Raw genomic sequence first — 17,723 nt, 5'->3', positions numbered from 1 at the left:
GAATGGATAGGTTTGATCTTCTTGCAGTCCATGGGACTCTCAAGAGTCTCCTCCAGCACCATAATTCAAAAGCATCAATTCTTCGGCAGTCAGCCTTCTTTACAGTCCAGCTCTCACTTCCATGCATCACTACTGGGAAAACCATAGCTTTAACTATATGGACCTTTGTTGGCAAGGTAATGTCTCTGCTTTTTAAGATGCTATCTAGGATTCTCATTGCTTTTCTCCCAAGAAGGAGGCGTCTTTTTATTTTGTGACTGCTGTCACCATCTGCAGTGATCATGGAACCCAAGAAAGTAAAATCTCTCACTGCCTCCATTTCTTCCCCTTCTATTTGCCAGGAGGTGATGGGACCAGTGGCCACGATCTTAGTTGTTTTTTTTTGATGTTGAGCTTCAGACCATATTTTGTGATCTCCTCTTTCACCCTCATTAAAAGGTTCTTTAATTGCTCCTCACTTGATGCCATCAAGGTTGATGTCATCAAGAATGATCTCAATACGAATCCAAGGCAGACCTTTTAACATCACAGTAATCCAAGTTTATAAACCAACTACCCTACCGGTGCTAAAGAAACTGAAATTGACCAATTCTATGAAGACCTATGAAGAGATGGTTGGACAGTGTTCTCGAAGCTACGAACATGAGTTTGACCAAATTGCGGGAGGCAGTGCAAGACAGGAGTGCCTGGCGTGCTATGGTCCATGGGGTTTAGTCGGACACGACTAAACAACAACAACAACATGAAGACCTTCTAGAAATGACACCAAATAAAATATATTGAAAAGATAAGCAAATTTAGGAAGTAAGCTACTTCGGAAACACTTGGGCATACTATAATCATGTACTGTTAAACACAGCCTTTGCCTAGCATTAAAAATGAAAGCACTAAAAGAAATAAGAGAGAAATGTAGGCACTGATTGTATTGTTAATTGGCTACTCTCTTTGTTCATGTACTTGATTCATCTGTAGTACATCAAACATCTCCTGACAACACCTGACATCCCTAGTGGCATAGTTTTGTTTGGAAGCTAAGGTCAAACCAGTATATTTACATAAGTGAACCTAAGCAAATTGACATCCTCAATCCTGTTTATCATGATGCAAACCAAATAATCCCTTGTTCTATTTACTTGTTTACTTTGCTTTGTACATAACAATTATTTCAATTATGCATGTTAAACTGAGATCATGAATAGAAATAGAAAGTAGGAAATTAGCTTAGCAGGTTTTGTGGTTGGGCATCAGATGTTTCACCAACAACACCTGTTTCAACTCATGAAAGATTTAACACAAGAGGGAGGTTAGGATACTTTCAAGAATGGAGAACCAGGGGTTTAATTTCATACCACAATTAGACCCATCTTCAAACATATGAAGAACAGACAGAATGCAATATAGACCTCTTCCATTTCACTTTATCCAGAGGAGAACCTACCTGAATAGGTTAGAACAGAACCAAAGGTGAAACAGAGAAAGAACTGCTTTTTGAAACATTAATAATAAAGAAAGAGGGAGGGATAGCTCTTCACTAATATTTATAAAATAGTAGTGCAGCAAAACAAATGCAATTCCTCTGCAATGTAAAAAGGACAAGCAAAGGAAGTCCAACAAGAAATTCCAGAATAAGTTTGCCAATTGAAATAATAAAATAATAGAATTGTATAATTGAAAGAGACCCTGAGAGTCATCTCCTGCAATGCCCCTGCAAGCCAGGGTACATTCTGAGCTTTGGCGTGCCTGATCTTCCTACAACTGTAGGATACTTTGTGATTTCTACTTTCTTCCATTTCTTACACATTCCCTTATTTCTTCTCAGCTCATCTATATGCTCTTTATGCAGGCACACCATTTTTCTTAGGTGTCTCTCACTTTTCTTTCTTGTTGGAATTGTCTGCATTTGTGCATTCAATATTTCACCTTTAAGAAACTTCCATCCATCTCAGACTCCCTTCTCTTTGATTATTTCTGACTATGGGACCTCACCCAGTAGTTCAGTAAGTTTCCTTTCTGAAATCAGTCTTCTTAAAGTCTAGAGTGCATGCCTGGCTGTACTTAATTTTCCCTTGCCTGTGTATAATGAATCCCAAGAGGACGTGATCACTTCCTCCCAAGATTCCCTGTACTTCCACTTTGTAGATTAGTTTCTCTGTTATGTACTGAGCTGAATCCTAGAACAATAGGATTCAGAATCAGCAGGAGCTACCCAATCCAACTCCAGGTGGAAGTGAATCCGCAACCTGATTGGCCTGCTGGAGCAGCCAATCAGGCGGCTGGCAGAAGTGAATCTGCTACCTGATTGGCCTGTAGGAGCAGCCAATCAGGCTGCAGGCAGAAGTCAATCCACAATATAATTGGCCCACAGGGGTAGCCCTGAAGTAGCCAATCACGCAAGGCCCATTGTGTAAATAATGTATATAAGCAGATGGTTTTGGGAAAAGAGCCATTCGTCTTCTCTTCTTCTCCTTGATGAATATGAGCTGAATAAAGAGCATGAAATTCACTCTCGACTCCGAGTATATTTCACTGGCGACGAAGGTGGGATCCTGCTGAGCTGACCGCCACCACGCACTGCACCGCAGCACCGCCACCTGCTGCACCGCTGCATCGCACCGTGCATCCAGGCTTCAGGAACACCCCAGGCCACAACGCACACGGAGGCGGCCAGCAGACCTTGGGGACTACGAATGCAACTTCCCGGGCAGGACTGGAACTTAGAGGGGAGGGATGTTATGTACTGAGCTGAATCCTAGAACAATAGGATTCAGAATCAGCAGGAGCTACCCAATCCAACTCCAGGTGGAAGTGAATCCGCAACCTGATTGGCCTGCTAGAGCAGCCAATCAGGCGGCTGGCAGAAGTGAATCTGCTACCTGATTGGCCTGTAGGAGCAGCCAATCAGGCTGCAGGCAGAAGTCAATCCACAATATAATTGGCCCACAGGGGTAGCCCTGAAGTAGCCAATCACGCAAGGCCCATTGTGTAAATAATGTATATAAGCAGATGGTTTTGGGAAAAGAGCCATTCGTCTTCTCTTCTTCTCCTTGATGAATATGAGCTGAATAAAGAGCATGAAATTCACTCTCGACTCCGAGTATATTTCATTCTCCTTGATAGGTGAGGACCAGGTCCAAGAGAGATTACCCCCTTGTTGCTTCTTCCACATTCTGCGAAATGAGGAAGGCAATTGAGGAATTTGTTGGACCTTACATTCTTGCAGTGTGTGTCCCAACAGATAATCAGGGTATTTTAAGTCCCCTATGACTACTATATCTTTCCTTTTTAAATGTTTTGTAATCTTGCACCACTCAGATTGGGGTGGTGTACAGCAGTATAAAGGCTCGTTTCAACTATATTTTTAATTTCCCCAATAACCATGCAGGTTATAGCTTCACGAGGGAAGACTTTGACTTCTTTGTTTTGGTTTATAGCTCTAAAAATAAATAAATCCAAGTATACAAAGTGTGCATTAAACTAATGCATTTTCTCAATCCTGTGTGATCCAGATGGTACCTCCACTAGGAAATTCTCTGCTTGCTTCGTTTGATACCTGCTGCTTTTGGAATTCCACTCTTCAAGACTGCAGCCCCCAACACTACTCTACCATCTGCCTTCACCATTGATATGCTTGTACACTTTTAACAAATATGGTTCTGTTTATTTTACTGAGAATAATCCATATGGCTTATGCAGAATAAAGTGAACAAGCTTTTATTTTCTTGGTCCAGCTAACTTATGAAAGTCTTGATTGTAAATTCACAATTTACAAGAACAGTATATTACTAAGTTAATTGCACAATTCTCATTGACATCAATGGAACTTTTTAACCAATTTAGCTGGATCCGACCTCTTATGTCCAAATAAAAGGTTATGTTTATATATTTCTTCATTGATTGGGAGTACTTGATTTACCTTACAACCTTACCTTGTTGTAAGGACCTGTTAATATGGATCCGAGAGAACAGGTAGTAAAAGTTTTTGCAAGGCATTTATTTAATACTATGGATGAGAGGCCAGGAGGGATGCGGGTGGCGCTGTGGTCTAAACCACTGATGGGAAAGTCAGCGGTTCGAATCCCCGCGACGGGGGTGAGCTCCCGTTGCTCAGTCGCTGCTCCTGCCCACCTAGCAGTTCGAAAGCACACCAGTGCAAGTAGATAAATAGGTACCGCTCCGGTGGGAAAGTAAATGGTGCTTCCGTGCGCTGCTCTGGTTTCACCAGAAGCGGCTTAGTCATGCTGGCCACATGACCCGGAAAAACTATCTGTGAACAAATGTTGGCTCCCTCAGTCAGTAAAGCGAGATGAGCACTGCAACCCCAGAGTCGTTCACAACTGGACTTAACTGTCAGGGGTCCTTTACCTTTTTTATGAGAGGCCAGTGAAAGTCGATGTATGCTTGGTAAAATGAACAGTGGCTGTGAACTGCACTCCATTTCATTTCTAAGTCTGTTTTCCTTAACACCAGTTACAGGTGGTAGAACCAGTAGCAGGGAGATTCAAAAGCTTCCTGTGCCAAAGGGTTTTTGAGGAAGGATCCTGATACTATTGTTTTAAAGTGCAAATTTCAAAATATAATGGCAGATAAGGGTGGGATTTTGTTTGTTTTAAACAAGAGCTTATTTTAAGTTTGCACAACGGAAGAACTGAGATGTTACACCACACAAGGATACTACTTCTCAAACAAAGCAGAACGGACTGTAACATCTTAAAAATCTTGTTTGTTTGGAAATTCTCTTGGAGTGGTACTTAAGACAGTTCAAATGGCAAATGGACTATTTATGAGTGATCCAGAGATTCCTGTGCCTGTGCCCAACTGATTTCACCCACCAGTTTCCTTAATTTGTCTGTTTTTCCCCCTTTTTGGTACTACTTTAGAAACTGGTCTAGAGAAGATCCCCCTACTTTTGAGAATAGTCTTGTTTGAGTGACGCAGGAGGCTGCCTTTGGAAGGGGGTCATGAAAGTCCTTATATATATGGGAGAGCTCCCATTTATTTCCATAAAAGCCAATCTACAACATTTCAGCCAACATGTATGCTTATCAGCCAAGCCAAACATAATGTTTCACAATACTGTATAGATATGTCCTTGGATTCACAGCATCCTTACCATTATGTGTTACGAAGCAAGTTCGGGATATAGCCTTAAACACTGAGCTGCAGTGATCCGGGAAAAGTGGGATTTCCCTGTGCAGCTGTATCTCTGTCTCGTAGTCTCTATCAATAGTTTCAATTTCCAGCCAGAATATAATTACTCTTTTAGTTTTCCTTAGGTCTTTAACTAATCTTTTTTATCCAAAAGGTGATTAAATGGTAATAAAATGCCTGCAAAGATGTAGTTTGTGAAAATGGATACTAGGTGCACTCTGATCAGTAGACCCAACCCTGATAGCATTATGGAAAATTTCAATATTTGAGACATAAGTACAGAAACACAAAGGCTGCATCTACACCACCATTTAAATTCCTAAAACATTCCCAGAGAACACTGGGAATTGTTGTTCTCTAGAGGGATCTGTGACTCTACTCCCTCTCCATATCATCATATTCATGATTCTTTGATGAAGCTGTGACATTCAAAGTAGTAAAACCATGTAAATTCTAGCATAGATAGGCCCAAAGTTCATAGTGAAGAACAAATGCTGTACACATTCAAGAACTTTTCTGTTTTTATCGTGAGTAATTTCATAACCACAGGACTTCATTCCCATTAGGTCACTTCACTGTTTAACAGTGCTAAAAGGATCAACCAGAGAAAATAACCTCAAGTAAAATCAAAGGAAAACAAAAAGGACAAAGATAAACATCACTCTTTCTCCCCTAAAGGCAAGCACAGTATGATGGTTTAAACGGCTTGGCATTTCAGTATTTCACACTGAATACTTCAATTTTCAGTTTTATTAGTTGTGACACTCACTTGTCATCTGTCATTATAAACTCTTTTGTGTTTTCCACTCTGAACGTGACAATTGCTTTTAGCTCTATGTATGTATGTATTTTAAATCCTGCATAATTACCTTGTGAAGTCTGTCATCTCCATCATAATCACACACATCCGTTTAGCCAGAACGATGATGTCATTGCTGGTATCATCCCATATTTCAATCTCTGCATCAAGTTTACTCTTGACTTTCTTAAAGTCAGCCACTTGCTCAGCTATCTTTTCTTTCTCTGCCTCTGGCAACTGAGTCATCTTTGCCTGCAAGGTAAGATAATTTGATTTGCAAAACATCTGCCTTTGTCAGAGGGTGTCCTTTCTTTGTGGATGCAAATGGACATTAACAAATGACTGCTCTGAATAAGATGTCATTCTGAAACAACAGCTGAGATCTGATCCCTGCATCTTTGGGCTATGCAAATGTCCAAGGATTGGCTGGTCCCGCACTGGGTACTTTGAAAAGTCAAAACTGCACCACTGTGTGTGTTCTGTGCACAGATTGTAATAAATAAACATGTCATACCCAGGGCCCCTTTTAGTGGGACAGGCCACCCAGTAACAGAGATAAAGGGCAGTTTAAATGTAAGGTCGCCATTCAGACTGAAGAAACTTCACCACGCAGCAATAGAGAAAAGTATAGCTTTTGGGTAGCCATACATTACAGAACAACCACTCAGATTGGCTCATTTAGAACAAAGAACTACCAGTTGGTGAAGGCAAGGCCCATTCTGTTTACCATTTATGAACTTCATCTCCTTCTTGGAAGAGATTAACCCCAAACCAAATATGAGAGATTCGGCATTGCTCCATATTGGAATAGCTCATCCCACCCATATATGGCGTATCTGGGGTTACAGTGACCCAGTGAGTTGCAAAGGATGTACCTCTGTCCCAGATCCTCTATCCTGCATCCTTTGGGCAAGTCGCCAAGGCCTTTTCCTATGTGAGCTCACGTCCATCGCCCAGCTGTCACAGCCAAAGCCTAGGTCAGGGGTCCCCAGACTACGGCCCCCGGGCCGGATGCAGCCCAATTGGCCTCCCAATCCGGCCCGCGACAACCCCCGCGACGATCTTCAAAATCGGGGGAAAATCGCCGAAAATCCTTTGTGCGCATGCGTATGGGCCTCTCTCGACCCAGAAGAGGTCATTTCCGGTGCACTTCCGGGTCGGGGGAGGCCCATACGCATGCGCACAAGCGATTTTCGGCGTTTTCCCCCCCGACCGCGTGCGTTTTTCCCCCGCCCTCCGGCCCGCTGCGCGCGCACTCCCCTGCCCTCCAGCCCGCCGCGCGGTCGGCGCGGTGGGCAGCAGCCCGAAGCCCGGTAAGTCTGGGGACCCCTGGCCTAGGTGCTTCCCAGCATAGGTGCTTTCCCAACACAGATACAATTAGGTATTGGCAAACATTAGAAAGCAATATAATACATAAGGAACATTCCATCAATGCATGGGGTATCAATAGCATACAACAATTAGTAATATAGATGGCAATACATTCCCAATAAGCACATTGGGGTCTGCCAGGTTATTTATGCTGAAACGGAAAAAAAGACATTTCACAGCCTTAGCGCGGCCCATAGCCCACTTCCTATGCAACAGGCTTCTGCGCCAAGAACATCCTTATCAAAGTTCCAGGCATTTCGCCAGTTTGGACACAGGAACAGGGCAGCTCGGCCTATTCCGTTGTCAGGAACATTCTCTGACCAGGTGGCTTCATGCAAACATAGGCATTGCTGACTGCCATAGGATAGGGACAGCATCTCAGTAGGGCAAAAGATAGAAAATAAGATTTATCAGAAAGGCAAAATGGCTAATATTCCTGAGAAGCATAGGCCCGTTTCTCCTACCCCGTAGCCTATGCCCACTCACTACATTAGTATAGCACTTTCCTCTTCCCCAAAGGAATTAATAGCAACTATTTACCTATATAAAGGTAAAGGGACCCCTGACCATTAGGTCCAGTCGTGACCGACTCTGGGGTTGCGGCGCTTATCTCGCGTTATTGGCCGAGGGAGCCAGCGTACAGCTTCCAGGTCATGTGGCCAGCATGACAAAGCTGCTTCTGATGAACCAGCGCAGCACACGGAAACACCATTTACCTTTCCGCTGTAGTAGTGCCTATTTATCTACTTGCATTTTGACGTCCTTTCAAACTGCTAGGTTGGCATGAGCTGGGTCTGAGCAACGGGAGCTCACCCCGTCACGGGGATTTGAACTGCCGGCCTTCTGATTGGCAAGCCCTAGGCTCTGTGGTTTAACCCACAGCGCCACCCGCGTCCCTATTTATCTATATAGAAGGAAGTAAAGAAATGTCCTCAGGGAAAATCATCACAGTGAGGGAGAAATACCATCCCTGATGAAAGGCAAGTGTTGTTGATTGATACTGGGGGATGTATCAGTTGCAAAGGTGGATACTGCTCTTCGGTATCACGACAATTTAAAATTACTGATATCGTCATACTCATTGTGATCCAAGCATATTCTTAATTTAAATATGTTCATATATTACTGTATTGTGTAGTTTGGGCCATTTGTTTTGACTCCATCTTACCCAGGATAACTCATTGTTAAGCTGCTTGTATACATATATAAGGACGTGGGTGGCACTGTGGGTTAAACCACAGAGCCTAGGGCTTGCCGATCAGAAGGTCGGCGGTTCAAAACCCTGCGACGGGGTGAACTTCCGTTGCTCGGTCCCTGCTCCTGCCAACCTAGCAGTTTGAAAGCACACAGTGCAAGTAGCGGCTTAGTCCTGCTGGCCACATGACCCAGAAGCTGTCTGCGAACAAACGCCGGCTCCCTCGGCCTATAGAGCGAGATAAGCGCTGCCACCCCAGAGTCGTCCGCGGCTGGACCTAACGGTCGGGGTCCCTTTACCTTTATACATATATAGTACAAATACATGTATACTGACAACATAATACAAAATTTAAAAAATCCTTCCAGTAGCACCTTAGAGATTTTTTATTTGGTTTTGACTACGTCAGACCAACCCGGCTACCTACCTGTAACTAGAACTTCATACAAAAGGAGGATAAAGTACCAGGTATTTTATTTTGGTGTATGTGTGTGTTTGTTTGTTTTGTGGAATGCTCCCCATCCCTTCAATATGAAAGGCTCATCAATACAATCTTTCTAGAATAGACAAGGGAATGATTAGCTGAATACTCCTGGCCCTCCACTTACTACTTTCTGTGGGTTACCTGCCAGCACAGACCACCCCTTGCTGTCATTTGGTGCCCACTGTCTGTAGTGGTATTCCTAGAGCGGCTGCCAACCACTTCCTCCTCCTTTGGGCTAGCAGGAGGTGGTGGTGAGGTTTCAGCAGGCAAACAGCTGGCACCTCCTGGATTCCAGTTGTTTCGCAACCATACCAAGTGCTGACACCAGGCCTGGGTGCTGCAGTGACTAGATCAGATCCACAGTCTCTACAGTAACTGACAAGCAGAATTACCTGAATTCAGATGCACTTGAAGCATATAACTTCTATAAAGGAAAAAAAATCAGTTTCTCTCCTGAAGGCATGAAATATGGATAAACTGTTTAGTCATTTTCAAGGCCCATGTTCTATTCCTCCTTCTATTTACATGCTTTAATTTCCAGGAATTGTCTAGAAGCATGTATTTAGTGTTTGTTTTAATGATGCCCAGCCTCTTTCCAGCTGTCAATGATTATGCCATCTGCCTTGCCAAAAGGCGCTCTGAATAAATGCTTGAGGAGAAGAGGAACTGCTCTGGTATTGGAATAGAAATCTGCTAATATGTGAATGGTTATCTATATCTGTAGATATATATTCCTAAACTAATCTGACATGTTTAGAAATATGTATCTACAGATTTAGATAACCATTCACTTGGTCACCACAAGGAACATTTTTTTAAAAAAAACTAAAGAGAAAAAAAGAAATGTGTAAGAATAACACAACTGAAAACAACCCTTTTCCTACTGTGCTTTTCACTTTCAGAATGAGAGGACAGCTCACGTGGATTGAAACATAAAACATTTTTAGACTGAACTGTGACTAAATTCTAGTTACATTGGATAAATTATTTTAAACCATGCAGATCATGGAGAAGAGAATATAGCCTCCCTTCAGTTTTAGAATTCCATCCAACTGCATGAGAAAATATTGATTACCTCATACATTGGGGAACCTTTTTAGGGTTCTTGATCTTTCCTGGCACTACAAGGTAGTGAAACATTCCAAATCTTAACAGAGGACATATTTAGAAGCAAGTTTCTCCAGGTCATTCATTCTATCTTCCTTAGTAGCACAGTGCCAGGCTGCTCATAAATCATACAGAATAATCAGCCTGTAGGCATTGATCTCTATGGGAATATTCTATGATGGCCAAGGACTTTTCATATTTAAGGGGAACAATATCTAAAAGTTACAGGTAGGTAGCCGTGTTGGTCTGGATCGAAGTAAAATAAAAAAATTCCTTCAGTAGCACCTTAAAGACCAACTAAGTTTTTATTTTGGTATGAGCTTTCGTGTGCATGCACACTTCTTCAGATACAGTGAAATGGAAGTTTCCAGGCACTTATGTAGAGAAGGGGTGGGGATGGGGAGGGGGGATCACTCAGAAGGGTGGTGGAAATGGGTGATTGACTGACTGATAGCTGTTGATGACCGCAAACGACTGCAAATGGTTTTGCATGAGAAAGCAAGGGTGGAGATGGCTGAAGATCGCTTATCATGTATAATGAGATAAGAACCCGATATCTCTGTTCAAACCAGGTCCCTCCATGGTTTTGAGCTTGGTGATAAGTTGCAATTCAGCAACTTCTCTTTCCAGTCTATTTCTGAAATTCTTTTGTAGTAAGACAGCTACTTTGAGATCTTGTATAGAATGTCCTGGGAGATTGAAGTGTTCTCCTACTGGTTTTTCTGTCTTCTGGTTCCTGATGTCAGATTTATGTCCATTTATCCTTTGGCGTAGGGTTTGGCCTGTTTGTCCAATATAGAGAGCTGAAGGGCATAAGATCTCAAAGTAGCTGTCTTACTCATTATACATGATAAGCGATCTTCAGCCATCTCCACCCTTGCTTTCTCATGCAAAACCATTTGCAGTCGTTTGCGGTCATCAACAGCTATCAGTCAGTCAATCACCCATTTCCACCACCCTTCTGAGTGATCCCCCCTCCCCATCCCCACCCCTTCTCTACATAAGTGCCTGGAAACTTCCATTTCACTGTATCTGAAGAAGTGTGCATGCACACGAAAGCTCATACCAAAATAAAAACTTAGTTGGTCTTTAAGGTGCTACTGAAGGAATTTTAATATTTAAAAGTATTCAGCTGAAACAGAAACCAAAGCAGACTTATGGATGCATTCAACTAAATTTTAAAATTCAAACCAGAAGTGCAGTTCTCTCTCTTACTTTACATGCTTGAAAGGCTCCTTCTCCTCTTTTCCTTGCTGCCAAGGGCGTACCCACCACGGGGAAAGTTAGGGCAGCTGCCCTACTCTAGAAGCCAGCTGCCCCCCCCACAAGGGCATACCCACCGCGGGGCAAGTGGGGGCCGCAGGCTGCCCCTCCCTAGAAGCAGGGCTGGTGGGCAGAGGCGGAGCACAGCCCGGCGGAGCGCGAGTTCGCCATTCCCGCTGCGCCGCACCCTCCCTCCAGCTCCTCGGCACGCCCTCAGGCAAGGCCAAGCACGGCGGGGAACCAGGGAGCGTGGTGCGGTGGGCGGGAACGCCGAACTCGCGCTCCGCTGGGCTGGGCTCCGCCTCCGCCCACCAGCCCTGCTTCTAGGGAGGGGCACAGCGCGGCGGAGCACGAGTTCGCCGTTCCCGCCCGCTGCGCCCTCCCTCCAGCTCCCCGTCGCGCCCTCTGGCAAGGCCAAGCGTGGCGGGGAACCAGAGAGCGCGGCGCGGCGGGCACGCCGAACTCGCGCTCCGCTGGGCTGGGCTCCGCCTCTGCCCACCAGCCCTGCTTCTCGGGAGGGGCACAGCCCGGCGGAGCGCGAGTTCGCCGTTCCCGCCGCGCTGCGCCCTCCCTCCAGCTCTCCGTCGCACCCTCAGGCAAGGCCAAGCGCAGCGGGGAACCAGAGAGCGCAGCGGGCGGGAACGCCGAACACGCGCTCCGCTGGGCTGGGCTCCGCCTCCGCCCACCAGCCCTGCTTCTAGGGAGGAGCACAGCCCGGCGGAGCGCGAGTTCGCCGTTCCCGCCCGCTGCGCTGTGCCCTCCCTCCAGCTCCCCGTCGCGACCTCTGGCAAGGCCAAGCGCGGCGGGGAACCAGAGAGCGCGGCGCGGCGGACGGGAACGCTGAACTCGTGCTCCGCTGGGCTGGGCTCCGCCTCCGCCCACCAGCCCTGCTTCTAGGGAGGGGCACAGCCCGGCGGAGCGCGAGTTCGACGCCAAACTCGCGCTCCGCTGGGCTGGGCTCTGTCTCCGCCCACCAGCCCGGCGCCTCTGACTGCACTTTCCCCGCCCACTTTGTGGCCCCTCCCCTTCCGTGCCTTGGCCCCTCCCCTTGCCCCCCCTAGTTTTGATCCTGGGTACGCCCATGCTTGCTGCCTTTTAATAATGCAAAATGCATGATGTAATAATATTGTGTTGCTAGTGTCCCTGCCTCTATATCACTTTGCTGTTTGCTTACTGGCCAGAGAAACTTAAGTCACATAGAAATAGCCTCCTGATACTGTCTGAGACCATTTGTCCATCTTGTACAGTATTATCTTCACTGATTGACTGTAGCTCTCCGGAGTTTGAGACAGGAGACATTCCCCAGTTCTGCCTGGAGATTCCAGGACCTAAAACTGGGACTTTTTGCATTGAAAGCATCTGCTGTACTACTGAGGTACAAACCCTCCCAATCAATGACATGTTTTGCATTACTAAACGAAACCAGGTAGTGCCATTGTTTGGAGCAAAAGCCATGTCTGACACACATCAAGTAAGTACAGTGGTACCTCGGGTTACAAACACCTCAGGTTACAAACACTTCGGGTTACAGACTCCGCTAACCTGGTAGTAGTACCTCGGGTTAAGAACTTTGCCTCAGGATGAGAACAGATTGCATGGCAGCGGCAGCAGGAGGCCCCATTAGCTAGTGGTACCTCAGGTTAAGAACCATTTCAGGTTAAGAACAGACCTCCGGAACGAATTAAGTTCGTAACCAGAGGTACCACTGTTTTATAATAGGTGAAGTGGGGGGATATTCCACAGGAAAACGAAGGGAAACAGATGGTTCTTCACTTAACTTGGAGTGTTGCACTTGTGTGGATCTCTCACATATTTGGGTAGGTGGCAGTAGTTACCCTTTAAGCAATAGATTTCACCTTCATAAACTGCCACAAAGAACGTGGGTGTGTTACAATAAATAGCAATGGCTAAATAGAGCTACAATGGCCAACCTATCTTTTTCAGGTAGGTTGTTACCTTGTACTGTGGCATCAACACAGTGGCCAGTCTCTCCTTTTAGTAGGTTGCATCAGGAGGAGGTCACAATGGCCAACTACTACTGCATAATGAAAGAGCAGCAATGCCAAGGGTCTCTCTGCCTGAAGGAGACAAGTTGGCCATTCTGGTGACCTTCTGATACCACCTGCCTGAAGATGAGTGGCTGGCCATTGTGACCTCCTTCTGATGTCACTTGCCTGAAGGAGTGAGGCTGAAAAGGAGAGTTTATCCATTGTGACCTAATCCAGAGCCAGCCCACCCATCAGGCAGTGTGAAGCACCTGCCTCAGGCTGCATATGCACAAGAGGAGGCACCCTGTCTGTCCCATCACTTCCAGCACATGGAGTTGCTATTCATCTTCCCTTCCCCTTGAGTGAAAAGGTAAGTGGCAAAACCTTCTTTTGGCCACCCTTCTTGTCAAGTTCCATGAGAGAGGGCATTCTGGCATGTGATAGAAATGGGGAGGGGCAGCACATTCCCATTTCACATCACCTCTGCCTAATACTGATGCTGCCTGCCAGAAGACTGACTGTACCATGTACTTCATGTTGATGCTGCCCATCTTTAGGAGAGAGAATGTGGTCCATGTACCCTACTGCAACTCCTGCTCATCTGACAAAAAGAGACTAAAAGACAACCCATCATGCCCACATGTTGCCAGCCACTGTCCTAAAAAAAGGTACCCATCACATTCCAGACCAGACTGCTTCACTGTTTTCCTCCCATATGGAAATTTTGCCTCTTCAAAGGCAGGGGCAGCAGTTCACCAGTGCATTGTTAGAGCTCAGGTGACTGCCCTCTTAACACCTGATTGTGTTATGTCTTAACACCTCTCTATGTCTACCTGTGGGTGAATAGAGTTACATGGCTTGAGGATGAGAAAGCACCAGAGAACCAACCTGAGAAAGGTTGCAGTTATTTCCCCAGGAGAACAATGGGATCCTAAAACTAAAGTAGAAGATGGAAACTAGATTTAAAGAAAACTAAAACATGCAGCAATTCTAAATGAGGATCCTAGGTAGAATTCTGCCTGATGACTGCTGCAAAAGGCAAAAAGCAACAACATCAAGCAACAGAAAGTGATAATGGACACCTTGGTTTGATCTCCCTTGTAATAGAAAAGCTGAGATGAGGTCATTAAAATAAATCTGTGCTTTGGGATAATTGTTTACTGCATTAATAAATGTTAAAAGAAAAGCAACTACTTCAAATTGTGAGCTTGCTACATCCATTGCATAAAGAAGGTTTTTACATTTCATATGGCTTGCTATTTTAAAGGGATGTTTTGGAAAATAAGATTATTCATTCTCCCTATTACAAATTTTACCTTAAAGATTCAAATTACTAATGGATGTTTTTACATGATCACAACCTCTCATATGACAGTATTTCATAGTATAGAGTGCGTTACCCAACCCAGTAGAGAGGAAAACAGAATCTATTCAAGAAAATGCCTTTTTATGAGACAAGTTAAAATGCACAAATCTTTAAGAGACTGATTGATAGCCCTTCACACATCGACCTAACCAGTTGTCTTAAACAAAAGGCCAGAGGTTGATCAGTACTAGTGTTGCTCTTTGCTTTTCCATCAGGCTTGTCTGCAATGGGAGTTATTACAGGACTGCTGAGGTAGTGTCACCCTGAAAAGAGTTTTCACATGACCATTATAAAATAATATTTGTTTGGGATACAGGTAGAGCCAGTGGTTAAAAACTCAGCATCCAAGTTTCCTTTAATTAGAATCTACTACTCAAACATTCCAGCACACCTTGATCCTATTTGCTACTCCTTGCTTAGAGGAGTAGCTCCTTGCTTAGAGGAGTAGTTTTTAATAATAAACGATTATGTAATGCCTAAATAATTTTTCAGAATCCATTTTAAAATGACATACTTTCAGGCATACAATTTCTGGCTACTATTCTATTAGAAATTGGACAACTTCTCAATCTTCATCCCCATTATAAAATCTATTCAGATTACAGGACAGTAAAATAAGTTTAGATTTTGTGTGAGACATTAAGGATGTGCATAACAGATGGTTAATTAACATTATAGCAATTTCACTTCACTGAAAAACAAATTCCTGAATATTTTTGTGTCTGCCAACCAACAGGCTGTGAACTTAGACTGAATTTTAAATACATAATCAAATTAATCTGACATCAGTCCATCCTGAGGCTGTGGAGCCTTATAGAGGTATTGTTCCTCATTCAAGAGAATAACAGAGGAAGAGGATATTCACTGACGTCCAGCGCCGAGGGCCTTCTGGCGGTTCCCTCACTGCAAGATGTGAGGTTACAGGGAACCAGGCAGAGGGCCTTCTATGTAGTGGCACCTTCCCTGTGGAACGCCCTCCCACCAGATGTCAAGGAAATAAACAACTATCCGACTTTTAAAAGACATCTGAAGGCAGCCCTGTTTAGGGAAGTTTTTTTACTGTTTGATGTTTTATTCTGTTTTTAGTCCTCTGTTGGGAGCCGCCCAGAGTGGCTGGGGAAACCCAGCCAGATGGGTGGGGTATAATCATCATCATCATCATCATCCGGCTGCAATCCTGTACCCACTGAGGAGATAATTCAATCCCAAGATCTGCCAGGATGAGTAAGTTCGGATCCAATGGATCCCCAAGCTCAGGTGGGGCTACACTGGCATAAGCCCCAAGCCCAGCTCAGCCAGAGTAAAAGTTATCATACCAACTCACCTGGAGCTGAAGGTACTTTTTACCTTTTATGATTCCTAGAAATGGTAATTAATGAATAATAAAAGTTGATTATATGTTGATATTTCTTTTGTTTCATTTACTAACCCTAAGAATTTGGTTGGGGTCAATGACATCTTTATAAGATTATCAAGGGCTCAATGAACTCAGAATGTTGGGACAATTTGATTTAAATTTTAAAAAAAATAGCAAAAAGAATTATGGGAAAGTGTGTGTGTGTGTATTTTGCTGGCTTCTCACTTCAGTTTCCTTATCCAGAACCCACACAGCCTTGCTAAACTATTTCCACTGTGAATTTATTTTTAAGTATTACTGAACACAAAAGTGAACAAAAGAAAATCCTTCTCAAATGGCCCTTCTCCAAAAGGACATATAAAATAAATCATGATTCTGGTGCAGAGACATGTGGGGGTCAAAGCAGCCTGTTAAATTCAAGCGTAGCAGAGCTGTTTGGAGACTACAATGCATCTGCAAATGCATTTTCATAAGCAAAAAGATATGGAGGCAAGGAGGTTGAAGGGCAAGCAGGAGCTATTGTGAAATCATGTCAGGCATCTTCTGCATAACAATCATATCACTGCAAGAGTTCTCAACGTTACATAAACAGCTTGTCTGTGAATCCAATTTTATATGTAAAATATAAAATATCTGCTTGGTTCTCACTGCCAAAACAAAAATACAAACCCTATGCCTTCTCACCTATTCATCTGCTTTTCCATTTGAATTCAGTCTCTTAATCCAACTCCTGAGTTTTGGATACACTGCTGGGCTTAGTGTCACATTAAGGTCCAGTGTACTATGAGATCACTTCACTACATTAAATATCTTAGGTGCTTGATCAGTTAATACCATTCCTCACCATAACTACAAAGTAGAGGGTTGAGTGGCGAAGATAAATGCACAAGTTAAGACCATTGTAGCTTTAAAATGGCTCAGTTTGATATTGTATATAGTTTTGCATGCTTACTCTATTGTTTTACTGTACTGTAAATGTTTGTGTTTTCTGGAATGACCCACCGCACCATTGTCTAAAAACCACCAAGATTCCACATTTACCATTTAATGCACAGTTCAAGAATTCCCTGCAATCCATCCTAATGCATAGTAAACTATGAAATTTGCTTCAACGGGTGATGGTCCAATGGTGATGGCCACCAACTTGGATAACTTAAAAAGACAAATTTAATAAATAAAAATTTAAATTTAAATTAAATCATATAAAATTGAAGGGGAATTTTTAAAAATACAAATTAATGGAGGACAAGGATGGCTATGTTCTACCTCCACGGGCATAGGCATTAGGCCTCTGGATACCAGGTGTGGGTAATCTCAGGTGGACCGAGTGCTGTTGTGCTCATGCCCTGCTTGTGGGTTATCCCATCAGCATCAGACATCACACTCCTGAGGGAACAAGATACTGGACTAGATGGGTCATTGGCTTGATCCAGGAGGGCTGTTGTTATGTTCCTGTGCCGCTATTGCCATGTTTTGCCACAATTTGTATTTTCCCCAAGAAGAGACATTTCCATATGGGAGCTTGAGCACACATGTACAATGAATGATGCAGTCCTAATGGGAGTGGCATGGCATAATTCAGCAATAACAGTAGGCAGTGAGTACCATATACAGACAGTTGGCAACAGGAAGGGAAGCAGCAGAA

General features: G+C 44.0%; 1 protein-coding gene across 1 annotated transcript in view; it reads right to left on the bottom strand.

The window, feature by feature from the left end:
• Positions 1-17,723, bottom strand: part of CTNNA3 (catenin alpha 3) — a 550,231-nt gene that overhangs the window by 38,233 nt on the left and 494,275 nt on the right. The window contains exon 15 of the mRNA XM_035137674.2: positions 6,018-6,199. Within this exon, the coding sequence (XP_034993565.2) occupies positions 6,018-6,199 (182 nt within the window). The remainder of the gene's footprint in view (positions 1-6,017; positions 6,200-17,723) is intronic.

Source organism: Zootoca vivipara, chromosome 5 (assembly GCF_963506605.1).
Source record: "Zootoca vivipara chromosome 5, rZooViv1.1, whole genome shotgun sequence".
Lineage (NCBI taxonomy): Eukaryota > Metazoa > Chordata > Lepidosauria > Squamata > Lacertidae > Zootoca > Zootoca vivipara.
This window is presented reverse-complemented; position numbering and strand designations above follow the sequence as displayed.